The following is a 27,463-nucleotide window of genomic DNA, read 5'->3' on the forward strand; positions in this document are numbered from 1 at the left end:
AACGGAACTGTTTCCATGGGAACAGTAACCGGTTCCCAGGTAGGTGAGATCTCGCGGTGCTTGAGCCGGCGGAAGTGACGTCAGGCCGCGGTTGAGGCCCTGTGGAGGATCGCCCCGGCCCCTCCTCCCAGAGCAGCCGCCTTTTCCCGCGTGAGCCGCCTCTGCTGCTCAGGCCGCCTGGGGGGAAACATGGCGTCTGCCCTGGAGCAATTCGTGAACAGTGTCCGACAGCTCTCGGCTCAAGGTGAGGCCCTGGGCCGCCAGGCTGGGCCTGGGCGGGCCCTCCGGGCCGCGGGGACGGGCATGCAACCCCAGCCGCCAGCGCGGACGGCTGGGACATCCCTGTTAGTCCCAGCCTCGTCTCCGGGGCCGGACTCGGGATTGCGGCGCTCAGACCACGGAGGGGTCGGGCGCGGCTGAGTTCGAGCAGCCCCCTCGCCCTCTCGGTCTCCGTTGCTCTCGTCTGCGCCCGTGCGCTCGGCGACCTGGCCACCTTCCATCGCTGGGGCCGGCTGGACCCTTCTCCCCCCCCGGCCCGGGCCCCTTCCACCCGGGCGCTTCGCTTGACAGTTTTGGGGGCGGTGACTTCCGCTGGACGCCTTCCCGAGCGTCCGTTGGTCCCCTCGGCCTCCCCTCCTGCGGTGATTGGTGCACAGCCTCGTCTGTCACGGGGGCGCCTGGCCGCCTCTGGACTAGGCCGCGGGCAGCGGGCGCGAGACGAATCCTTTCTGGGTGCCCTGGCTCGGAGGCTTGCCTTGGCCGGCCCCCGAGGTGCCGGCCGGCGCGCCCTCGGGAAGCCTCCGGGCCTATTTTAGTCCGGCAGAGTGCCGAGGGAGCTCTCGCTTGTAAGGCTCCATTTCCAGGGGTGGGATGGTGACCATTATTACTTAAATTTTCATGCTCTTTGGTTCATTCATCTCATCACCTGAATATAGAATGCTGGACTCAGAATTAAAGTAATCAGTTGCAGGCTGTGAAGGTCCCTTTAACCACCCTGTCTCTTCATCTCTAAAATAGAAATTAGTCCCTACTTCGGAGGGGTGTTGGGATTGAATGAGAGGAGGCATGTAAAAGCACTTGAAACAGTACCTATTGTATGAGGTGCAATAGATGCAGTTACAGATTACTGCTAGCAGCTATTAATTGTAAAGTTCTAGGAGCTGCATGACCTTGGACGAGTCACCTTTAATCTCTTGAGTCTCTATTTCCATTTGTAAAAATGGAGGAGTGCTGATGAGTTACTGTGAGTTAACTGATCAGGTATGAAGCCTCAATTGAAATACTTCTCCTTTCCCTTATTATTCATAGAAACGGGGTTCACAGGGAAGGCGTAGACTTGCGGTCTCTATAAATGAAGAAACCATTCATTCATTCATTTATGCCACAAACTGTTTGGTTTCTACTTCCTGGGATGTAGTATGGGTATTTAGATTCGGGTTGGAATCTTGTCAGTCACTTCATGTGTGAGCCACTTAATTTCTCTGGGCCAGTTTTCTCACTTACAAAATGGAACAGGGACTATTTAGCATCAAGTGAGATTTATCTGAAAGCTTTGGATGCTTGCTGTGCATGTCACTGCTGTAGGAACAGTCTGCCAGGCAGAGATAAACATGATACTTTTCACTGACTGTGGCTTCTGTGCCTCATGCTCACTGCGTAGTAAATGTTTATGAGGTTTCTGTTTTTTCTGCTCTTACTCAGAATTTTATAACGTGAACCTTAAGTGAAGGGAATTTCATAATTTCCATCTTTCTTTGGAGGAAAATTCATTGGCCACATCTCTGTTGGGCTCATGTCAGATGCACCCTGTGGCACTGAACTTACTGTTTACTCTCCCCTTGGCCCACACTAAACTGTCTTATGATTTCATAGTGACCCAGCTTTTATTTTATATCTCAACTCTGCATTGGTTACTTAACTGGGGAAAAATAATGGACTGAAATGCTTATTTCTTTGTGTTTCATACCATTTGAAATATATTTAGAGTAGTGAGTAAAAAAAGGGAGGCAAATTATTTAACTAGAAGAAGGTGTCTATTTCACATTTACCAGTGAGATTTGTAACAAAGTGATGATATTTCCCCATTCAACTTGTATTGTCTTGAAAGCTGATACCTAATAAGATCACAGATTTTTTTAATTCTTATTTTGCAGTACACACGATAATAGTATATTTCTTTATTTTTGGAAAAATTTAAAAGCATAGTATAGAAGCTCCAGAAACAAAATTACCAAAGTTCCTAGCTACAGTCACTTGGATTTTAAGTATTATATTATTTAAGTGGGTTTATTTGTTTGTTTTGATAAGGAAAAAAATCCCTCCCCTACTAAATAAAAATAGTTGATATGTATAGCTTGAAGTTCAAAATGCAAGAGAACAATAAAGGAGGAGACAAGAGGTTGTTGCCCATGGACTTACATAAACCCCATACACACCACCACCACCCCCACAAGAAAGACAGCTAGTAGCATTTGGAAGTAGAGAGTGTGGCCCTGGTGTCTGTTATCAGTATAATGCATCAAAATCAGTGAGTCTACTGCAGAGTACCAACTCAGGCCTAATTAGATTCTATACCTTAGTTGTTAAAACTAACACTGTGGTATGTGAGAAAAATCAGTGGATCAATTCGGAGATTAATTAACAGGCTGTTGATTGATTGGCTGGTAAGTAAGCACTGTATTCTGAAACTGGAACAATGACACGGCCTGTCCACCTGAGTTTATGCTGAATTACCTAACCACCACAACCCCAGGTGATGCAGAGGGGGCACAGAGAGAACACATCTTCAAGTTAGCCGGGGGAAGGGAGGTGAGAAGAGGGTCTGAAGAACACCCAAGCTGATTGTTGAATGAAGTGTATGAGTTGGTAGAGGAAGACCCAGAGGAACAGAGTGAAGGAGGGAAGACCAAGCATGGAGAACAGGATGTGTAGAGGCATAAAGGTGAGAGAACATGACATGTTGCGTGAATTTTCTGAGCTTGGTGTGACCAGAGTAGGTGTGTGTGTTGGGGGGGGGAGGGCAGCAGGAGGTAAGGCTGGGGAAGCTCAGGGCCCTGTTACCTGGCTGAGGCATTAGGCTTCTTAAAGCCATTGGAGTAATATGATTGAATTTTACATTTTGGAAAGATGCCACAGGTACCAATATGGAGAATGGGTTGGAGGAGAGAAAGAGTGAAGTAGGGGGACTGTTTCAAAGGTTTATGATGCAGTCCAGGTAAGAAATGATAAGTGTCCGAATTAAGGCAGGGGAGAGAGAAAGGAATGGGAATTTCATAATTTCCAATTTTCCATTTGAGAAACTTAGGAAGTAAAATTAAAAGTAAAATTGTGTTTGGTGACGTTTTGGATACAGAGAAGGAGATGAGAGTAATGGTGATAGTAATGTGTGCATTTCTGACTTGGGGGATGGAAGAGAGAACGGAGGAAACGTACAAACTTTCAGGGGCCAGAGGGAAATGGGAGGTCTAGTTTTGAGGTCATAGTCAAAGGCTATTTCACTTCTGGGCCTTCTGAGTCCTCATCTGAAATGAAGGAGATACAAGAAATCATCTTTAAGTCATTTCTTGATGAGGTATGAAGTCTGTGGTTGGAGTTTCTTTAGTTTGGTTAGTGCCATAACTGAATGATAGTGTTATTCCTGTTTTCCAGGGCAAATGACTCAGCTTTGTGAACTGATCAACAAGAGTGGGGAACTCCTTGCAAAGAACTTATCCCATCTGGACACTGTGCTTGGGGCTCTGGATGTACAAGAGCACTCCTTAGGCGTCCTTGCTGTTTTGTAAGGGGCATCTTCTTTTATAGTTCTGTGCTTGCTAAACCTGAACGCTCTGCATTTTCTGGCTGTAGTTTTTTTGGTGTAGAAAAGTAAACCGTGTAAACAACATTGAGCTCTTTAGCACAATTATAAATTTAAGTCACAGTAGTTACATTTTCCTCATCCCAGCTAATCATGGCATGTTGTATTTTCAGCTTTATCGTTTTTTAACTGTTGTTTATGTTTATACACATTTTGAAATTTATTTTAAAAAATCAAATGGCTATCTCAGTTGTGGGTCCTATGGTTTGCATGTATCTGAACACTTCACGTAATCCATCAGATTGTCCACATTTTCTGCCTCGGAAAGCAAATAGGGGAGTAATGGCCCAGGGCACGGTGGGGTGTGTTGAGTGAAATTACCAATGATCCAAAGCAACATTGCTTCCAATTCCCTTCAAACAAGTTTAAGCTGTTCAAGACCAAATTAAATAGATGTCATTTCAGTTGGGGTTCCTTGGAACTCTGTGTGCTTGACAGAATTCTTTTTCTCTTGATGTTTTAGTATTACAAATTGGGATGTCATGCTTGTCATGAAAATTGAAACAATGTAAATAAACCCAGAGGAAATGGACCTCCAGCAAGGGTCTGGCTTCACTGGCCCAGCCATTCCTGAGACAGAGATGTGCCAGGAATAGAGTAGAGAGAAGAAACTTTGTCAGAATGAGGGTCTGGAGCTGCGCTAGGTAGGGGGTAGCCATTAGCCGCATGTGGCTATTGAAATGTAAATTCAGGACGGGACCTCTTCAGTTCCTCAGGTGCACTAGCCACTTGTCAAGTACCCAGTAGCCACATGTAGCTGCTGTGTTGGACAGCATCGATAAAGAACCGTCCTACCATTGCAGAAGGTTCTTTTGGGATGGTGCTGGCAGGTAAAGATCTCTACTGTGTGTGTTTGCTGGTTAAAAAAACCGGATAGCATGCATGTTTTATGCACACACAAACTTACATATAGATGTGTATCAAGTGAGGTAAAGTACATGAAAGCATTTGGAAGCTCGAAGGTATATCTGTAAAAGAAAACCTGGAGCGAACCCTGAACTTGTTTCTGAGTACCCTGGATTTGAATTATGTTCTTCCAGTTACAAGGCATGGGACCCTGAACTCCATATTTGTACTTACAAAATGGAAATCACAGGGCCGTACTGACCTATTGTGAGGCCCAAATGAGATTGTTCGAGATACATTTTGATGAGATGTTCAATTACAGATGTGGGGTGACACTGTTCAGTTGAATAATGTATATTCAAGATGGAGGGACAGATGCAAAGATGTAGAAGCAGTTGTGTTCAGGCAGTAATACCCATTTTGTTTTTCTTGAAGTTAGTTTCAGCAGGTCATTTCCTTAGGAAAAAGAAGAGCTTGTAGTTTACTTGTAAGCCGTGCCTGAGCGGCAGTAGCGTATCTGATTTCCTCCACAAACCCATCCTTAGCCCCCTCCCAGAGTGTTTGTTGAAGGGCCGCATCTGCCTAGTGACTCAGGGTGGATCATCCGTGTCCTCCCCCGCCCCCCTCTGCGGCCTGCCCGTCAGCTGGTTCTCCCAGATGGACCGCAGCACCCGTGACCCACGGCCGCAGCCTCCAGCCAGACTGGAGCTCTCTCGGTCCTTGTCCCCCTTCAGTCTGCTGTCCCCAGAGCATGAAAAACAACAACTGCTTTTCAGATGACTAAATAGCCCTAAGCACACTGGAGCTCAAAAGAAAAATGGTTTTGAAAACTTTTGGTTAGAAGTTTATATTCAGTTCCTTCAGGAATATTAGTGTGATATTTGGCCTCATTTAAGGGAGTTTTCTTTTTTCAAAGGTCTTTTTTAAGCATATTTTTCTCAGCCTTTATTTGTGTCTATGTTCTGTGTCTTGATTGTGCCAAGAACCAGGTCAGTCCATTTCTTAGTTTTTAAAAATACCATGCCTCATTTACTTTCATAGAGCACTGGAGATAGGATGGCCTTCTGGCCTCAGTTACTTCTTCATTTTCCCCCGTGAAATATCAGGGTGAATTGATTCTTTTCTCTTTATTCCAGATTTGTGAAGTTTTCCATGCCTAGTGTTCCTGACTTCGAAACGTTATTCTCACAGGTTCAGCTTTTCATCAGCACTTGTAACGGGGAGCACATCCGATACGCAACAGACACTTGTAAGCTAAATACCACTTTGTTTATTTCCTACCGAATGCATTTCGCCTGTGTAGTCATTGATGTTGTCCACGTTTTGTCATTGCTGCCTCTAGTTGCTGGGCTTTGCCATCAGCTGACAAACGCACTTGTGGAAAGGAAACAGGTAAGCAATGTTATTCAAGTATTTATGGTTACATTTCAAGGAATAGCTAACGAACACAATGACCTGATTGCTTAAGGTTCCAGGTTAGTACTGAGCATCCTGACAGATGTATGTGGTAACCAGGCATCGGCTGTAGGGACAGCTAGCTCCCACATCAGATGAGGCCTCTGAGACACAGGGAGAAGCAGTGCCTCAGGGCAGTCAGCTACTGCTGGTGGATGTTTCTGGAACTACCATCCCAGCGCCCGTTATGTTGTAATATACTGGGTTTTTCTTTGTTTGCTAGAACTTTTAACTTTTGCTTATGACATTTTAGCTTTACAAACAGTGGCAAGAACAATATGAAGAATCCCCATGTACCTTTCACCCAGATTCTCCAGATGTTAACATTCTTTTACCACACTTATTTACCTTTTCTCTTTTTCTTTTTTTTCTGAGCCATTGGAAAGAAAATTGCAGATACGTTGCCACTTACCCTAAATACTTCAATTAGTGTTTCCTAAAAATTAGGATGTTCTCTTACATAACCACAATACAATGATCAATATCAGAATCCTTTAAACAAATCTACTGACCTTATTCAGATTTTACCACTGGTTTCCCTAATGTCCTTTGCAACAAAAGAAAATCTCAGATCATGAATTGCATCGGGTTGTCATGTCTCTTTCATTTCCTTTCATCGGAAACAGTTCTTTGGTCTTTTTTAACTTTGGCGATACTGGCACAAGTTATAATTTGCGGGTTTTTTAAATTATTCGAAATTGAACTTTAAGATAGTGCTTGGAAGGAGACAAGACAGAACCATTTGGTGTTTTGTCGGAATATTAAACAAACTGTGGTTTGAAAGAAACGGTTAAAAAAAAAATCTTTACTGAAAAACCCATGTAAGTTATTTAGCGATTTTAGAATCACATCTCCTGTCTAGCACCTGGCTACCTCACTTGAAGCTTGGTCTTGTTATTTATAATCAAGGCAGGAAACGGTCTGTTTATAAGTTATGGTACCAGTTTCAATAGGAATTTATTATCAGGTAAGAGATGGTGGTGTTGGGGAGAATTTATGACTGATACCTAGACTGCTCTGTGGGAAGATGCCAACATCTTTCTCCACAGCTAAGCTTACTAAGCATGGGCTCTTTATTGTAAATAATTTGGAAATTTTTTGTTTGTCTTGATAAAAATATAATGAACTGTTGAGAGGGTAATATACTGCTTTTTTGATTATTGATCATCATTGAAAAAAAAAGCTTTATGATTTAAAAATTAGTGCTTAATTACTCTAAAATAGCATAAGAAACAGCTTAAGAAAACACTTTCTGACTGAATAGGGACAGAAATTTCCTGAAAGAGTATGGAAACCTCATATTGTTATTTAAAGGAACCTATCAATTAGTGTTATTTTTTATTTGTAAGTGACAACATAAGATCCAATGTGCTGCCATCTTTGAGAACTTATCTGAAAGAGATGTCATTTCTGACAGCCCCTGCGAGGAATTGGCATCCTAAAGCAAGCCATAGACAAGATGCAGATGAATACAAACCAGCTGACCTCAATACACGCTGATCTCTGCCAGGTAAGCCACCGAGGAGTACTAGTCACACTGAGTCAGAGGTGGAGGGTTGGTCATGGGTTTGCTCAATAAAGGAACGCAATTTGGTGGAGACTGTGATAGGCTCTAGAAGTTGAAAAATATACTAACTTTGTTAGTAAGGGAATTTTCAGCTGGCTGCTACTGAATGCAAACTGTAGAGTGGGACTCAGCCAGTAGGTTTGTGATGTGAGTAAACTGAGTAAGTAATGCTTGTGATGTTAAAAATGTCCCAAGTCATTTTCTTTTTAAGGAATTAGGGAGCCTGAGAATAAATACAGGTAACTTCTTACACTTTGAAGTGTTACTCGTTTATTTTATTTTACATGGTTACAAACCCAGGAGGCAAAAGGGAAGACGTGTGATGAAGTCTCCCTACCACCCTGCTCACTAGCCACCCATCTCTTCTCTCCAGAGGAAATCTGTGTTAGTTTTTTGTGTATCCTTCCAAAGATATTTTGTGCGCATATAAGCAAATGCGTGCATTTTTTTCTCTCATTTTTTTTTTTTTTATACAGATAGCAATGATTTGTATGAACTCTTGTGTACCTTGCTTTTTTCTACTTAGTGTATCTTGGAGAGGACTGCACATCAGTGCTTTGCAGCTACAGAGTATTCCATAAGGCTGGGGAGGGGGTTCAACCAGCCCCACGGGGTGTAGATTGTGTCTTTAATTAATAATATGGTACCTGGACTATTCCAAACAGATGTCCCACTCTACAGTTTGCATATCACATCAAGGTGTTTTTTTTTTCTTTGCTTTTTATCTTTTAAAAACCTTTGGTGATTGAGGTATAACACACATACAGTAAGTAAAGTGCATGGTCTTAAACGCCCAGTTCTGGGTTTGTACGTGGATCTACCCCTGTACCAGCATCATCATGCAGTTATAGAACATTGCCATGTGCTTGCCTTGTTGAGTTTGAGTTGAGCAATTCCCTATACTTACATACAGGATTCAGCAATTGAAAAGAAATAATTGAAGAGAAGCTTAGTTTTTATCATACTATACCGGTCCTTTTCTGTTCTCCTCAAAGAGAAAAAGGACTCACTTGTCTGGGTATCTGTAAACTGAATGGGTGCTGGGTGGGCTAATTATAGCTGAGCTTTCATTCATCTGTGGAGTACTTTATCTCATGGCTGCTTAGTCTTTTTATAAAGAAATGCTGTTTTATTCTGAATGCTTAGGAAAACGGGGTACTGTGTCAACATTTAGAACATTTTTAATCAGTAAATGGTTTAAAATATTTTCTTGACCTTTCTGGAATCTGTGAATTTGCTCCTTCTGCAAAAGCCTGCCAAGTACAATTAAAATGATGATGTAACATAAAATTTTTCACAGCTTTGTTTGCTGGCAAAATGCTTTAAGCCTGCCCTTCCATACCTTGATGTGGACATGATGGATATCTGTAAAGAGAATGGAGCCTATGATGCAAAGCACTTTTTATGTTACTATTATTATGGAGGGATGATCTATACCGGGCTGAAGAACTTCGAAAGAGCACTGTACTTTTATGAACAGGTAATCATCTCTCTAGATGCCCCTGAGGTTGCGTTGAACTTGTGTGATCAAAGACGTGCACAACTAGGGTGGATTGATCTTGGTCCTCTGAGTTTCAGGTGGAGATCCTTTCAAACACTGTTTCTCTGTCATCACGTAAATGGTGGTAAACTGTTCCTTAAGTTGAAGAGAGTGGTAGTGGAGGGAGGAGCTCTACTGCGTGGGGTCCGATCGAGGCTTTGCCGCTCACACCCTGTCTGATACAGGTTAAGTTGTGTACATCCCTTGGCCTTTACAGCTTCCTTTGCAGAAAGGGAAGAGATTGAACTGAATGATCTTTGAAGTGTCTTTTTGTTCTAAAACCACGTGTTTTAGGTTTTATTTATTTTAATAAGTAAAACATTCTTACGTGGAAAACCCCTTCCTGCTTTGTGTCTGTGTAATGGCCACTGGTCTGTGTAATGAGATATATTACACAATTTGGTAGAATTTTTTAGAGTCTGAGAGAGAGATACAATATTGGCTAATACTAGTATTTTAAGAAATTTGTCAGATGTTTATATTTCTTATTACATCCATAGCACATATTAAGGTAATAAAGGATATTCTAAGCCTTGAAGGAGCTCACAATTTAGTTGAAATGTTAACACATAGATAGACATGCATGGCACGCCTTTCTGACGGAGCATTGCCTCAGTGGGGGGTTGATAAACACTGTAAGGGGACTGAGGGAAGAATCACTAGAATGTGCTGTTGGGCCGTGATGGTGTCATTAAAGGATATGTCTAGTCAGGGGCACCTGGCTGGCTTAGTCAGTAGAACATGCAGTTCTTAATCTCGGGGTCTTGAATTCAAGCTCCATGTTCGATGTAGAGCTTACTCAAAAAAATGATGTGTCTGGTCAAGTAAAATCTTCAAGGTGACTTCTCTTTAAGAATTTCAGAGTACATAGTTAAAAGTTTGAGTTCTTCACAAAATGATAAAGACACTTCACAGCCACTGAGCAAATGATCATTTTATAGCCCAATATGATAGCTGATAACATACTAATGAGCCAGAAATATCAAGATGACGAGGGCATTAAACAGGAAAGTATGCAATGCACTTAGAAAAAATATTTCTATCACAAATAGTTAAAATGTTAAAAACAAAACATCTTTGATACAGATAGGAGCCTTTTCACTGAAAGTGTATTTATACCCAGATTTTGCCCTAACGACAAACATTGTCTAGTGTTCGTCTGTGTCATGCAGCTGTGTTTGAATAATACACAGGCAGCTGTAGATGGCATTAGTACCTTAATTTCAGAAGGTGATAGATTTTTTTTACTGCTTAAAAAAATTCCAAGAGGAAGATGTACTTACTGGAAAAAAATCAGATCTTACAGCATTATATAAGCAAAAAGTGAAAGCAGCTCTATCTCACATCACGCCACATGTCGACCTACTTGATTTACTAGTCCTTGATTGGTGAGAACGTTCGTTGATTGTGCTATTTCACGATTAGAGCAGCGTTGTGGTAGGAATCATTGTACGTGTATCCACATGCACTTATGTGAGTGTTTCTGTAGATTCCAAGTACCTCACAGGCTCAGTGGTTTGGGTTTTGATTTGGAATATTTGAGCTGACTTGGGTATGATAGTTTTTACTTCTCCCTGACCTTCATAAATCCCAGTGAAAAAAAGTAGAAAGGCAGCCACAGAGTGGGAGAAGATATTTGCAGATCCTATTTCTGATAAGAGGCTTGCAGCCAGAATGTACAAAGACCTTTTACAACCCAACAATAAAAAAACTAAATTTAAAAAGACATTAAAAATGTCTATCTGAATAGACATTTCTCCAAAGAAGATACACGAATGGCCAATAAATGCATGCAAAGATACTCATCATCGTTAGTGGTCAAGAAAATGCAAATCATATCCACGATATGATACCAACTCACACCCAGTAGGATGGCTAGAACTAAAAAGAGACAGCCAACAATAACCAGCATTGATGAGCAGGTGGAGAATTTGGGATCCTCATAACTGCCCATGGGAGTGTCAAATGGTGTAGCCAGTGTGGAAGACAGTCTGGGGTTCCTCAAAATGTTAAACCTAGAGTTACCACCATGACCCAGCAATTCCACTCTTAGGAATGTACCTGAGGGAAATGAAGACAAATGTCTCCCCCAGAATATGTACACTGATGTTCACAGCCACTTTATTCATGGTGGCCAGGAGGTGAGACAACCCAAATGCCCATCAACTGAGGATGAGTAAACAAAATGTGGTCTAGCCCTACAGTGGAATATTATTCAGCCATAAAGTGTAATGAGACACCAGTAACTGCTACAACATGCATGAGCCTTAAAAACAAGAAAGAAGCCAGTCCAGTCACAAAAGCCCACATGTTTATTATGATGCCATTTCTATGCAATGTCCAGAATAGGCAAGTCCACAGAGACAAAGTAGCACGATGGTTACCTGGGGCCTGAGGGAGGAGAGAGTGGGAGATGACTGCTAAGGGGTGGGGGGTTTCTTTTTGGACGGATGGAAGTGTTCTGAAATTAGGTAATGGTCATCAATTGTTGGACAGTACGGTGAATATACCGAGAGCCACTGAGTAGTATACTTGGAAAGGGTCATTTTATAGCATGAGAATCGTGTCTCAATGAAGATGCTATTAAAAATACTAATAGGACATGTAATGTAAGAATTGTTATTTAATTAAAGTGATACGTGTAGCTGATTGCCCTTTCTGTTATGGTGAGCTCTCTCTCCTCTTGCTCAGGCTATAACTACTCCTGCCATGGCGGTCAGCCACATCATGTTGGAATCCTATAAAAAGTATATTCTAGTTTCTTTGATATTACTTGGAAAAGTACAACAGCTACCGAAATATACGTCTCAAATTGTGGGTAGATTCATTAAGGTGAGTTTTTTTAAATGGATGTCTTAGGTGACATGTTAAGTCCATAAGGAAATTGTAATGATGACTAATTCTGTAATTTTCTTTTCTAACGACTTAGCTCTCCCAGCAGCTTCAAGTTAGCAGACATTTAATAAATTTAATAACACACATTATGGTCTGGGAGCCATATACCCTCTGATCACCTGATTGGGGTGGAATGTTTCTTAGAAATTTGTTTACAAACTTTTGCTTTGAGTAATAATTGCCGTAGATGTTTAGGCTCCTATAAAGGTTGTTTTGTTGTTGTTGTTGTCGTTGTTATTCTTCATTACAGTTTAGCAGAAATACTGAAAAGGCAGTGCTGATTTTATTGAACTCAATCTGCCCAAGCTTTGGGAAATCTTACCAGAGCCCCCATATGAAAACCACAAATTCTGCTCACTGAACTTTTGTTTTCACTGAGGATCCAGCTTTGGGATTACATTTAAAAATAAATAATTTTTTTTTTTTAACATGTTACCCACAATTGAATTTATTCTATTTATTTATTTATTTATTTTAAGATTTTATTTATTTATTTGACAGAGAGACACAGCGAAAGAGGGAACACAAGCAGGGGGAGTGGGAGAGGGGGAAGCAGGCTTCCTGCGGAGCAGGGAACCCAATGTGGGGCTCGATCCCAGAACCCTGGGATCATGACCTGAGCCGAAGGCAGACGCTTAACGACTGAGCCACCCAGGCGCCCCAAAAATAATTAAAAGAAAAAATTTTTTTAAATACATGTTCATGGTTTAGAATAAAATTGGGCGGTTCAAAAGGTCATGAGGTCACAGTCATTTGGATAACAATTTTTTTTTAAAGACTTTTATTTATTTATTTGACAGAGATCACAAGTAGGCAGGCAAGCAGAGGGATAGGGAAAAGCAGGCTCCCTGCTGAGTATGGAGCCTGATGCAGGCCTCAATCCCAGGATGCTGGGATCATGACCTGAGCCAAAGGCAGACACTTAACCGACTGAGCCACTCACGTGCCCCTGGATAACAATTTTAACCCTGTTCTTCGTTGTATAGAACTCAAAATTTCAGGATATCAATTTGAAAATCTTCCCAATGAGAAGATTTTTATGCTGTCTTATTGAAGATGACCAAGTGTTCTTTGCCAAAGACCCTTATTGTGGTTCTTAGGGCTCTAGGCTGCCCAGTCACAGATGGGGGTGGGGGTGGTTAAGAGAGATTCCCTCTAATTGTGTGGAAGAGTGATGGGCAGCGTAGGTTTAGGGTAGCCATTCTCAGATCATTTTGGAGAACGGCATGGTCCCTTCAGGTGGCCCTTGAGCTGCCCTGTTTTAGTAAGGATGTTTTTATAAAGTGATGTCTTCATGACTGCAGGGTATCATTTACAAGCATTAGTTTATTTATGAAGATATCATCCATGGTAAAGAACACAGACTTCAGAGTAGAGATAGAGGCTTGAACCCAATTTCTACCTGTGCCCCTGATGACCACCCCACATTCTTTCAGACCTCTGCCCCAATTTCTTAATATTTAAAATAGAGGATAATGTATATAAAATCCCTAAAGCAGCTCAGGCTCTTAGTAGGCCCTGTCAACCACTGTTTGTTCTCTTGTTCTGTCTTCTTTTTTCTTATCAAAAAAGAGCAGATGATCCTATTGCATCTGATGAGGTATGTGTATGTGTGTGAGAAAGTTTGCAAGAGAGTTGAGAATGATGGGAGATTTTGCCTTCTTTTTTCCCAGTGTAATTACCTGTAAAAACTAGGCATTCACTTTGGGTAAATTATAAGTTGTTAGGTAACAGTAAAGGATATTGAATGTACTTTTTCAAAACATAGTAGCATGTCTTCTTTTGCTTCCTATACGAAGTGTATATCTCTACTGCTTTAATCTGATTTTTTCCCACCTTTAAACCTGTAGCCTCTTAGCAATGCGTACCACGAGTTAGCACAAGTCTATTCAACCAATAATCCCTCAGAACTCCGCAACCTGGTGAACAAGCACAGTGAGACTTTTACTCGTGATAACAACATGGGGCTGGTGAAGCAATGCCTGTCTTCTCTTTATAAGAAGAATATTCAAAGGCTAACCAAGGTGAGGCAAGTGACGCCCTCAGATAGCATCTCCTGATTCCCCTGGGCCTCCCCCTCCTCTCTCCCCTTCTCAGTGCCGAGGAAGCAGAGACAGGGATAAAGTGTGGCAGGATGTCTCTACTATTTTCACAACTGATGACTTAGAAAGAGTTTGATTTATACCTTTTGGTCTTTTCAGGGCTAGAGCAGGGTATTTGAGAAGAGGAACAGGTGAAGAGGAAGACAGGTAGGAGACACGGCTCCATGGGGAGGCAGAGAAAGGTAGCCTGAGAGAGGTCAACAGAGCCACGGGCAGACAGGGTAGAACTAACGATGCACACATGAGTTCCCTGTGACCAGCGCGGAACCTCCTGGGCTGTGCTGATCTCTGTTCGAACTTCTTACTTGAACACGGCACTACCCTGACATTGCCACTTAGGCCAGAGTTGAGTGAGCTATGTGCAGGAGGTAGGAGGTAAGCCAGTTACACGAGTTTTATTTTCCAAAATGAAAGGAAGCTGATGGTTTTGGATGACAAGAAACATGCTGATTACCAAGTGTTCAAACAGTACAAAAAAGTATAGAAGAAACATGAAATCTCAGGTGACCTCCAAAGGCACGTGCTGCAGGTAACAGGAAGCGGAGAGCCGCTTAAACCTACAGGATTGCTTTTACTGGGTGGAGGATCTGACAGTGGGCAGACTTGGAGAAGCCAGAGTGGTGAGAAGCCAGAGTTGTCGAGGGAAGTAGGCCGAGCAAGGGTATAGGAAATGTAAGTCTTCACTTATCTTAAACTGCTTATGGACTTCTTTAAAATTAACAATAATTTCATTTTCTTGGAAGCTACTCTCTGAACTAAAGTATATGTAGATTTTTTGGTCATTGGCTCATTACAGATTCTCAGCCTCAGGGTTTTAACACGCCCTGCTCTGAGAAGGCCCTCTGAGAAGGCTGTTGCTGTAAATATTACCAGAGTTCCTTAAGAAAAGAGCTCTTTTGGTGTGTTCCCGAAAGGGGTTGTTTTCCGGTCCCCTGCAGAGCAGTGCTAAACACTCAACTTCCTTCGAAGCCCCCATGTGGTTTACATACTTTCGCTTGAAATTTTGAAGAATGAATGCGATGTCGTCAACTAAATTTATTTATTTACAATACAACATTCAAAAGAGACAGAAATCTCCATCCGGTTCCTGTACCCTAGCCACCTGTTTTCTTTCTTTAGAGGCAACCCGGCGTTACCAGTTTTTCGGGTGGCCTTCTAGAGCGGGGCTATGCACATACGCGTGCACGCACACCCCCTCTCTCACAGATACACACACGCTCTCTGTCCCATGCACACCATTCTCCTTTTTTATATTTAATGGTACACGTTATCATTCTCAGATTCTCTTTCAGTCCATGAGAAGTATCCTTACTTTTTAATTTTTTTTTTTTTTTTTTACAACTGCATAGGAGTCTGTTGATGCAATTGTACCAGACTGCACTAACCTGCCCTTTGTTGGCGGACGTTTAAGTGGTTCTAGTCCTTTGCTCTCACAGACAGTGCTGCAGTAAATAACCTAGTGCATATGTTTCTCAGACACATAGGAAAGTATGTGCAGGATACATTTCTAGAAGTCATTACTCCTCTAGGAGACTGATGGCTAAAGCCACAGGTTTCATCAACTTTAAGTCATCTTCACAACAAAAAATTATTTTGCACAGTAATAGAAAGCAGATTTTCAGTGATTCGTTAGAGCTCTGTACACAGTTAATAAAATGTATGTCCTCAGTTGTTTCTACCTGTGATTAATTCTACTTCTGGATTTCAGACCTTTTTAACATTATCATTACAAGATATGGCAAGTCGTGTGCAGTTATCTGGACCTCAGGAGGCAGAGAAATATGTCTTACACATGGTAAGTGAGTTTTCACTTTTAAAAAGTTAATTAGTGGATTTTTGTCCCTGTAAAAGTCATAGGTGTTCATTGTAGAAAATATTAAAAAAGAGAAAGAGAGAGGGATGCCTGGGTGGCTCAGTTGATTAAGCGGGTGCCTGCGGCTTAGGTCATGATCCCTCAGCAAGGAGCCTGCTTCTCCCTCTGCCTGCCGCTCCCCTTGCTTGTGCTCTCTCTCTCTCTGGCGAATAAAGAAATAAAATCTTTTAAAAAAGAGCGAGAGAAAGAGAGGGACATCCAAAGTCAACCTCTGGACATTTTGGGTTACTTCTTTAAAATCTATGGGGTTTTCCACTTTTATGTACTCAGATGATATGCATGGTGTGTCCTGTTACATTTTTAAAACGCTTGTGAAATAGTTCAGATGTACCAAGGGTCATAAAGCACTGCTACTCAATGTGCTGGTCCATGATGACGTCATGAACTTGTGCCCATATGTAGGTCATGGCATTGCTCCCACACCAAGGATGTCCTGTTCACCTAGAGAGTGAACAGTCATTGACTGGGATCTGATTTGAGCCCCTTAACTCCTTGTGGGCCATTGTCAGTTCATGACTGCACTTAGAGCAATATCTATAATAAAGGGGGCTAAAGCAGGCACCATCTGAGTACCTGCCTTCAGAAAGCAGATATTACCAATACCCCTGCTGGTAACGTCCCAGTTGCATCTCTCCACTCCCCAAATTTGGATAAGCGTCATTTAAATGAGTACATGGTAGGGGTGCCTGGGTGGTTCAGTTGGTTAAGCGTCTGCCTTCAGTTCAGGTCATGATCTTGGGGTCCTGGGATCGAGCCCCTGGTCAGGCTCCCTGTTCCATGGGGAGTCTGCTTTCTCTCTCCCTCTGCCCCTCCCCCTCCCCCCTGCCCCTGCTCATGCTCCCTCTCTCTCTGCCTCTCAAATAAATAAATAAATAAAATCTTTAAAAATAAATGAGTACATGGTGACCCACCAAGTTGATACATTGTAATCTACCTACCTATTCAGTTTTGTAAATACATGGTTCTGATTTGATCCATCAAACCAAACTTACATCCTCAGCCCAGGTCAGGCAAATCTTGAGTGTAACAAGTCAGCATTTTACATTTTTCTGCTAATGATCTCCCCCTCTGATTTCAGGAGCACTGCCATATCAGGATTAGGAGTAATAAAACTATTTTCCATTGTGATAATGGAGTACTTCCTTTCCATAAGGCAATTTACAAATGTTTTGAAGTTTTTTTCCTTTAGCCTAATTCTCAACACACACACACACACCTCCCAAACAAACCAAATCTGTCTGACTTGACCAACCATGGAGTGCCTGTCAAGAGCACCTTGCTAAGCCCCACAGGGGTTACACAGACTGAGTAAGTTACACAGTACTCCCAGGAAACTCGCTATTTGGTGGGTGAGAAGAAATGCATGAGTGTTTATGACACCTGTGAGGACACACGAGCTAGGGAAGTGCTTTGAGGGATTAAAGGAGGGGGATGTGTTTTGAACCCTGTGTGACCAACCCAGACAGACCCTGACAGGCTCTGGATCAACCAGGGGTGTTTTGTCTAGTAGGGGACATTTGGCAATGTCTGGAGATACTTTTGGTTGTCAAAGCTAGGGGTCCTAACATCTAGTGGATAGAGGCCAGAGATGCTGCTATCCATCCTGCAATGCGGAGGCCTGCTCCCACAGCAGACATGATCCCGCCCAGGATAACCACGCTGTCCAGCTTGGGTGTGAGCTCAAGACTCGCCCTAGATATAAGGTCTATGAGGGTGGGGATTGTTGTGGGGTGTTTTTTGTTTTTGTTTTTTTTTAATAAGACATCATTTTTTTTTTTTAGGGCAGTTTGAGGTTCACAGCAAAATTGAGGGGAAGGTACAGAGATACCCCATATGCCCCCTGCCCCTGCCCATCCACAGCTTTCTCCGTTATCAGCAACCCTCACCGGAGTGGCACGTGTGTGACAGTTGCTGAACCTCTCCAGACACATGGTCATTCAGAGTCTCTAGTTTACGTGAGGGTTTACTCTTGGTGGTGTGCATTCTGTAGATTTGGACAAATGTGTAATGACATGTAGCCATCATTACGGTATCATACAGAGTTCTTTTTACTGCCCTGAAAATCCTCTGTGCTCTGCCTTTTCATCCCACCCCTGGCAACCACTGATCTTTTTTATTGTTGCCGTAGTTTTGCTTTTTCCCGAATGTCAGATAGTTCGAATCCTACAGTATGTAGTTAGCCTTTCCACATTGGCTTATTTCATTTAGTAACCAAAATTTAAGGTTCCTCAGTGTTTTTTCATGGCTCAACAGCTCATTTCCCTTTAGTGCAGAGTAATATTCCATTGCCTGGATGTGGCACAGTTTATCCATTCACCTCCTGAAGGACATCTTGGTTGCTCTCCAAGTTTGGCAACTATGAGTAAAGCAGCTCTAAACATCCATGTCAGGTTTTTGTGTGGATATGTTTTCAGCTCCTTTGGGTAAATGCCAAGGAGTGTGATTGCTGGATCATATGGTAAGACTATGTTTAGTTTTGTGAGAAGCTGCCAAACTCTTCCAAAGTGGCAGCACCATTTTGCATTCCCACCAGCAATGAAAGAGAGGTCCGATTGGCCCACATCCTTACCAGCACGTGATGTTGTCAGCGTCCCAGATTTTAGCCACTGTAATAGGCGTATAGTGGTATCACAGTTTAATTTGCACTTCCCTGGTGATATATGATGGGAAGCATCTTTTCATATGTTTATTTGCCATCTGTATGTGGAGGTATCTGGTCAGGTCTTTGGCCCATTTTTTAATCAGTTTGTTTTCTTGTTGAGTTTTAAGAGTTCTGTGTGTGTGTGTGTGTGTGTGTATTTTTTTAGCTAATCTCTGTGCTCAATGTGAGGCTTGAACTCACGGCCCTGAGATCAGGAGTCACATGCTCCACTGACTAAGCCAACTAGGCCAATTCTTTGTATATTTGTGTATAACAATTCTTTGTCAGATGTGTCTTTTGCAAATATTTTCTCCCAGTCTGTGGCCTGTCTTATCTTGACATTGTGTTTTGCAAGAGAAGCTTTTAATTTTAATGGAGCCCAGCTTATCAATTAATTTTTTTCATGGATTGTGTCATTAGTGTTATATCTAAAAAGTTACCATCACACCCAAGATCATCTAGGTTTTCTCCTACATTATCTTCTGGGAGTTTTGTGTTTTTGCGTTTTACCTTTAGATCTGTGACCCATTTGAATTGATTTTTGTTAAGGATCTAAGTAAGGTCTGTGTCTAGATTCATTTTTTTGCATGTGGATGTCCAGTTGTTCAAGTACCATTTGTTGGAAAGACTGTCTTTGCTCCATTGTGTTGCCTTTGCGCTTTTGTCAAAGCTCTGTTGACTATTTATGTAGGCCTATTTCTGGGCTCTGTTCTGTTCCACTGATATATCTGTCTGTTCTTTCACCCAAAGCACATTGCCTTGATTACTGTAGCTTTATAGGAGGTGTTAAGGTCAGGTAGTACCAGTCTTCCAACTTTGTTCTTCTCCTTTAATATTCTGGGTCTTTTGTCCCTTCACATAAGCTTGAGAATCAGTTTGTTGATACCCATAAAATAATTTGCTGGGATTTTGACTGGGCTTGTGTTGAATCTATAAATCAAATTGAGAGGAACTGACATCTTGATAATAGGGAGTCTTCCTATTTGTGCACCTGGAATATCTCTCCATTTATTTAGTCCTTTTTGATTTCCTTTCTTATCCTTTGATTTTCCTTATAGATCTTGTACATATTTTGTTAGATTTATTCCTAAGTCCTTCATTTGGGGTTGGGATATGCTAATGTAAATTGTATTGTTTTGATTTATTTTTTTTCCAAAGTTTGAGTATTTATTAGAAATTTTAAATAAAGAGAACTATGACTTTAATTTCACATCTTGGTTTTGACAAAGGAGATGCCACCAAGAGCAGAGCAAGAAACTCCTGTCCTAACCAGGATTGACCAGTGTCCCCCCTCCTAGACCCACCCCTCGATCTCAAGACCCTTTTCTGCTTACTTCCCAACTAAACAACATGACTGGCAAATGAAGCCTGTATCAAGAACCAACGCGTCAGTTTGCAGGGAGCCACTGCATGATGTTGCCATGTCTAGTCAAGGACCGAGTATTCTCCCATACCACTTCTCAGCAGAAGATGGACCTTTTGCATCCCGGCAGGAGACAAATTTACTATTTCTGAGCATGCTCCATGGTGCAATTCCAAGTGCTGTCACGTTGCAAAGATAAGCAGACACCTGAATTTTCCTCCTGGGTACTTTTCGGGAGCTTAACATGGTTACCCGGGATGGGGACAGGACTGTACACCTGCACTTGACCCAGTCCAGCCGATGCTTCCACACAAGGACACTGTCCAGCTCAGCGCGGTGTAAGGCACGGATGCACAAGGAGAGAGGCCATTGTCAGTGATAAGTAGCATTATGGAAAAAATTCCAACCTGCAGGATAGAAACAGTGCTTGATGCTCCGGGTTTTTGTTTTTTTAAAGATTTTATTTATTTATTTGACAGAGAGAGACGGCTAGAGAGGGAACACAAGCAGGGGAGTGGGAGGGGAGAAGTAGGTTCCTGGCCGAGCAGGGAGCCCAATGTGGGGCTCGATCTCAGGACTCTGGGATCGTGATCTGAGCCGAAGGCAGACGCTTAACAACTGAGCCACCCAGGCGCCCCGATGATGCTCCAGTTTTTAAATTGTATTGTTTTTAATTTGAATTTCCACTCATTTGTTGCTGGTATACAGGAAAGTGACTTTTTTTTTTATTAACATAATGTATTATTTGTTTCAGGGGTACAGGTCTGTGATTCAGCAGTCTTACACACTTCACAGCGCTCATCATAGCACATACCCTCCCCAGTGTCCATCACCCAGCCACCCCATTCCTCCCCCTCCACTCCAGCAACCCTCAGTTTTCTTTCCTGAGATTAAGAGTCTCTTACTGTATGTCTCCCTCTCTGCTTTTGTCTTGTTTCATTTTTCTCTCCCTTCCTCTATGATCCTCTGTCTTTTCCTCAAATTCCTCATATCAGTGAGATCATACGATAATTGTCTTTCTCTGATTGACTTATTTCGCTCAGCATAATACCCTCTAGTTCATCCACGTCGTTGCAAATGACAAGATTTCAATTTTTTGATGGCTGCGTAATATTCCATTGTGTGTATATACCACATCTTTATCCATTCATCTGTTGATGGACATCTTGGCTCTTTCCACAGTTTGGCTATTGTGGACATTGCTGCTATAAACATCGGGGTGCAGGTACCCTTTCGGATCCCTACTTTTGTATCTTTGGGGTAAATACCCAGTAGTGCAATTGCTGGATCATATGGTAGCTCTATTTTCAACTTTTTGAGGAACCTCCATACTGTTTTCCAGAGTGGCTGCACCAGCTTGCATTCCCACCAACAGTGTAGGAGGGTTCCCCTTTCTCCGCATCCCCGCCAACATCTGTCGTTTCCTGACTTGTTAATTTTAGCCATTCTGACTGGTGTGAGGTGGTGTCTCATTGAGGTTTTGATTTGTATTTCCCTAATGCCGACTGATGTTGAGCAGTTTTTCATGTGTCTTTTCTATATTAACCTTGTGTCCTGTAACCTTGCTATAATTGCCTGTTAGTTCCAGGAAGGTTTTTTTGTTGATACTTTCAGATTTTCTACATAGGCAGCCTTATCGTCCGTAAACAAAGACAGTTTTATTTCTTCTTTCCCAGCTTTTTTATTTTCTTTTCTCTTCTTACTAGACTTCCAGTATGATGCTGAGAAGGAGTGATATTAGGGGAAATACTTGCCTGGTTCCTGTTCTTTGTGGGGAAGCTTTGAGTTTCTCCCCATTAAGTGTGATGTTAGTTGTAGGGTTTTTGTAGATATTCTTTATGAAGTTGAAGAAGTTCCCCCTCTACTCTTAGTTTACTGAGTTTTTGTCATGAATGGTTATTGGATTTTGTGAAATATTTTTTCTGTGTCTGTTGATAGGAACATAATCTCTTTAGTTTGCTCATGTGGTGAATTACATTAATTGATTCTGAACATTCATCCAGCCTTGCATACCTGGGGGAGTATAATTTTTTAAGATTTATTTATTTTAGAGAGTAAGAGAGAGCGCGTGAGAGTGGGAGTAGGGGCAGAGGGAGAGGGAAAGAGAGAATCTCAAGCAGACTGCTGAGTGCCAAGCCCGATGCGGGGCTCAATCTCACGACCTTGAGATCATGATTGAGCCAAAACCAAGAGTCAGATGCTCAACCAGCTAAGCCATCCAGGTGCCCCCATGGTGTATAATTCTTTCTGATGCATTGTTGGATTTGCTTATATTTTGTTGAGGATTTTTGCATGTATGTTCTTGAGAGATATTGGTTTGTAGTTCTCTTTTCTTGTGATGTCTTTGTCTGGTTTTATATTAGGGTAATGCTGGCCTCATAGAATGAGCTGGGAAGTATTCCCTCTGCTTCTATTCTCTGAAAGAGATTGTAGAGATTGATATAATTTCTTCCTTAATTGTTTGGTAGAATTCACCAGTGAATCCTTCTGGGCCTCGTGCTTTTTGTTTTAGAAGGTTATTAATTATTGATTCAATTTCTTTTTTTTTAAGCTTTTATTTATTTGACACAGAGAGAGAGAGAGCGCGTGAGTGAGCACAAGCAGGGGAAGTGGCAGGCAGAGGGAGAGGGAGAAGCAGGCTCCCTGCTGAGCAGGGAGCCTGATGCAGGACTCAGTCCCAGGACCCTGGGATCATGACCTGAGCCAAAGGCAGATGCTTAACTGACTGAGCCACCCAGGCACCCCAGATTCAATTTCTTTAATAGATATTGGCCTATTCAGATTGTATGTTAGGGATTTTTTAAGGAAACATTTTTTTGAAATATAACCTGCACAGAGAAAAGTGTACTTCAGTGTATAGCCAAATACATTTTCACAAAGAGAAGACACCTGTGAAAGGAACACCTAGATCAAAAATCAGAGTATTAGCAGCACCCCAGAACCATCTCTCATGCCTGCTTCTAGCCCTACTCCTGCCTAGAAAGGTATTACCCTGACTTCTCACATTCTATTTTGTATTTTTTTTGAGCTTTTACAAAAGGACATGTACAGTATATACTTGTTTGGGTCTGGCTTTTTTTGCTCGAATATGAGCAAAATGTTGTATGTAGTTCCCTTCATTTTCAGGGCTACAGTATTTCACTGTGTGAGTATACTTTCCCATTAATTAGGTGGACACGGGTTGTTTCTAGTTCTGGTTACTACAAAAAGAGCTGTTGTGGTAAACCTAGGTTTGCATTTCATTTGGGTATATTCCACCCACGTTTTAAAGAGGCAGCTGTCTGTGAGCACGTAAAGGATGACCTATTCTATTTAGTATGTGTTGGACTGATTGCTGTTTCAGTAGGTAGCATCGATCCCTTCCAAAGCTAGAATGTGGGGCAATGTGTTAATAATAATACCTTCATGAGACTTAATGGTTTCTCACTTTCTAACTTCCTGGACAGGATTTGGCTGTAAAGGCCATTCAAATAAATCCCTAGTCATTGAAGCAAATAAAGAACATAGACCTTGAAACTACCTTGGAATCAGCATTGGCAGGAAAGTTTTTCTGAAGGATCAGAAGAGAATTTGTAGTGCGGTGAAACAAAAATGTGTTAAGGTTTCACAGTTTAAGATGCAAGGCCCTTCAACAGCATTATGCTGGGTGATGCAGGAAACAAAAGAGGCATATACAATTCAAATGATAGGAAATGTCCAGAATAGGCAAATCCATAGAGCAGGAAGTAGATTGGTGGTTGCCAGGAGCTGAGAGGATGGGAAAAGGAGTCACTGCTCCAACGGGTATAGGGTTTCCTTTTGGGTGATGAAGATGTTTTGGAACTAGATAGAAGTGGTAGTTACACATTACAAATTACACTGAATTGTTCATTTTATTTTTTTAAAATATTTTATGTATTTATTATTTTTAAAAGATTTTATTTATTAATTTATTTAACAGAGACACAGAGAGAGAGGGAACACAAGCAGGGGCAGAGGGAGAGGGAGAAGCAGGCCCCCTGCTGAGCAGGGAGCCCGACACGGGGCTCGATCCCAGGACCCTGGGATCATGACATGAGCCGAAGGCAGACATTTAACCGACTGAGCTACCAGGTGCCCCTGAATTATTCACTTTAAAATGGTTAATTTACATTATGTGAAACTTACCTCAGTAAAAAATGGTAAGGGCAGGTGTGTATGTATGTGTGTGTGTGTTTTGCACTCCTTAGCGTCTATAATGGTGCCTAGCACATAGTAGGTGTTCAATAAATACTTGTTGATTAAACAGATGGTGCTTAAAAAATACGAAAACAAATTTATTGCTTTTTGTCCTTTCCCCCAATTAGATTGAAACACTATAGCTTTGCATAGTGTCCAGGTCTAAACTACTTTCCTGGTTTCCTTTTTTTACAGATAGAGGATGGTGAAATTTTTGCAAGTATTAATCAGAAGGACGGTATGGTCAGTTTCCATGATAACCCTGAAAAATATAATAATCCGGCCATGCTTCATAACATCGACCAGGAGGTAAATACGAATGCCAGGTTTTGATTTGTTTGTTTGTTTTGATTGATGTTTGAGATGCTACATTTGAAATACTGCCTCCATGATCCTGGACAATTTTAGTTTTAAAATACAGGTAGTTCCAAATAGTTTCTAGAAACATCATAGTTCCTAGAAAGTTATTTTGAAAACAGTCATTGCTTCAACCTCTCCCAGACTGTATGGTTATAACAAGTAAACGGTGGACTGGGTTTCCCATCAGCTCACCAGAGCCTAGTTCAGCTACTAAAACACTTTAGGGTCTTAAAATTGGTACAGTTTTATTCACACCCAACCACCATTTATAACGTAGAGCCTCATTTCTGCAGGAGGAGTGGGAGGCAGCGGGGCGGCTGGGGGAGGAAGGCCGTCCCTCGGTTCCCTGTCGGGCAGCAGCCAGGGACCGGAGCGGGGTCCCCTTTGCAGCTTCTGAGGTCACGCTGCTCTGAGTACCCCTCTGGGTTCAAGACATGAGTTGGGATTGTGTGGGCAGTCTGTGTTCCTTACCTCAGACATTAAATCTCAGAAGCCTAAAAGCAATGCAGAGTAACATAGGATACTTCCACACTCCCTTTTTTGCAGTTTAAAATCCAGAAACCCATGAAAACTGGAGGTCTTTGGTAACTCAGTGTGATGGTGAATTTCACCCAAAATGATGTATGGTCTTTATCCCGCTTAGGGTGCTTATTTTTAGGTTTCACTGCAAAGGATATTAATGTGTTTGATTATGGGGAGCTGCCCTAGATCCTGCTGGGTTGTTAGTTAATTTACAGTATTTGTACTCTGTTAATTTTCTGCATTCAAAAAATTCTGATTCCAAAACCTGTGTAGCCCCAGATGTTTCAGATCATGGGATTGTGAACCTATTAGCACCCATATTAATACTCTAGGTTAAAAAGGAGGTAAATTGACCTAAACTCACTTTTCTAATAACCACCTTCAAATGTGTCTATCACCAGATGCTGAAGTGCATAGAGCTGGATGAGCGACTGAAGGCCATGGACCAGGAGATCACAGTGAACCCCCAGTTTGTACAAAAGGTGATTAGGGTTCCCTTTATTAACTAGAAGTGGCCTGGATAGAAAAGGAGAGGTTATTTCCTCATCAGGAATGTGAGCTTGATATGAGATTAAATGTTTAGTTGCCCCAAGTTCTTGAAAATCTTTGTCACTAAGTTCACATTTTCAAACTACAGTCTGGAAGTATGCAAACTACAGCCTCTCCACTTGTACACAGGGTGACTGTCCTTGGGAAGGGATGGGGCGTGCTTGCTTGGGGCTGGTGGGAAACCTTTGGCAAGAGCAAACATAAGTAGATGGTCTCACTTTCTTCTTTACAGAGCATGGGATCACAAGAAGATGATTCTGGAAACAAACCATCTAGTTACTCTTGAAACTAACATCCATCCTGAGTTAGATGAGAGAAATTTATCACCTTGGCCAGTGGCAAGTGTTAGGAGGGCAGCAGGGAAGACCAAGCCTGTTTGACCTGGACATTAAGAGATTACATTTTGTTTTGACATCTTCAGTCCTATGTGCTTTAAGAAAACCATTCTCTCTGCCAAGAAAGGAAAAAAAAATTCAAACTTTAAAGTCTGTTGTGGATTTATTTATCCTCAGATTAATGTTGTTATTGCATTAAATCTACCTTTTTGTTTTAAATTACTTGAACATTGATGTGTCTTCTGTATCACTTTTTCCCCCCTCTGAAGAGTTTTTAAAGGATATATTCATTGTGAACAGAAATAGTTAAACTTCAGGAATTTTTGGAAGATTTCAATCTAAAGTTTGATATTGGTTTCCTTTAAAGAAAAAAAAAAAAAGTCTGGGAGAGTTCATAACGCAGAAGCTAAATCTTTATAAATAGAATTAACAGGCATTTTAGTGACAGTATGAACTGTGAGTTCAAGAGATGCTGTTGCGCTCTTTCTAACCTGTGGCGTGTGCCACACTCTTTTGTAGTCTTGGGAATGGCTTTTTTTAGGAGACCAGTGCCAGACTTTCCCACATTTTCTTCCAGAAGCATTTTCAGTTAAGCTACATGGCTGCATTTTGATTATTATGTTCAGGGTCTCTCAACAGAAGTCTGAAATGTGTCTGATGAGGACTCACCGATTAAGCTGGGGAATGGTGCGGGGTCTTTGTGAAGTGTCATAAGATTAAATTAGATTTAGTCTTTGAAACTCTCTCTCGCTAGCAGCATTCACTTTTTAAAATGTGTCAACTTGTATAGCCAGTCACATTTTCATTATTTACAGAAAGAAACTGACACCTCATGAGTCGTGTGAAAAGTTGCCCCTAATAGAGAGGCTTTGGGGGTCATATGGTCTGGGGTGTCACCTACTCTACTTTGCTGCTCAGAAGTAGTCACGGACGGTGAACTCCAATAGAGCAGATACAAAAATAGGCGGAGGGCTGGATTTGCCCCTTCATCAAAACCCTCAAATTCCCTAGCTCAAATTAGTGCTGCTTGTGGGCTGCGTCATTCCCACTTAGGTTTACATGGACCTATACTTAGGAAAGAGAAAATATTTCATAGAAATTTTCCTTTTATCAGGATAGTGAATTACAGACTTTTTTTTTTAAACAAATTGGACAACTTTATGATTTACCGGGATCTAAATTAAAATCACCTAAAATGTGTTTGAGAATCCTAGTAGCTGCCAGTCATGGGGACTTTAAGAATAATTCTCATGTGCACTTCTAATGAAGTGGTCACGATTCATTTTTCCTACAATGACTTCATTAAAACCCCACTATTTGCAAACCACACATCCTTGCCCCTCCTGTCTCAGTGTGTCTCTC

At 41.7% G+C, this 27,463-nt stretch overlaps 1 protein-coding gene across 2 annotated transcripts; it reads left to right on the forward strand.

Annotated features, from left to right (window-relative positions):
• Window positions 1-96: 96 nt before the first annotated feature.
• On the forward strand, window positions 97-26,323 carry COPS3 (COP9 signalosome subunit 3). Of its 2 annotated transcripts, none has more exons than XM_034989773.1 (12): window positions 97-244; window positions 3,649-3,778; window positions 5,839-5,951; window positions 6,045-6,094; window positions 7,575-7,667; window positions 9,025-9,204; window positions 11,956-12,096; window positions 14,010-14,183; window positions 15,970-16,056; window positions 24,531-24,644; window positions 25,619-25,699; window positions 25,999-26,323. In XM_034989773.1, the coding sequence occupies exons 1-12, from the start codon at window positions 190-192 to the stop codon at window positions 26,050-26,052; spliced, it is 1,272 nt and encodes a 423-aa protein (XP_034845664.1). In that variant the 5' UTR covers window positions 97-189; the 3' UTR covers window positions 26,053-26,323. The 2 variants fall into 2 exon arrangements, with proteins under 2 accessions (XP_034845664.1, XP_034845665.1); XM_034989774.1 differs by having other exon boundaries at window positions 135-244; window positions 7,507-7,667.
• The last annotated feature ends 1,140 nt before the right edge of the window (window positions 26,324-27,463 follow it).

This window comes from Mirounga leonina, unplaced genomic scaffold (genome assembly GCF_011800145.1).
Source record: "Mirounga leonina isolate KUSES-001 unplaced genomic scaffold, KU_Mleo_1.0 Mir_488, whole genome shotgun sequence".
NCBI classification, from domain to species: Eukaryota; Metazoa; Chordata; class Mammalia; order Carnivora; family Phocidae; genus Mirounga; species Mirounga leonina.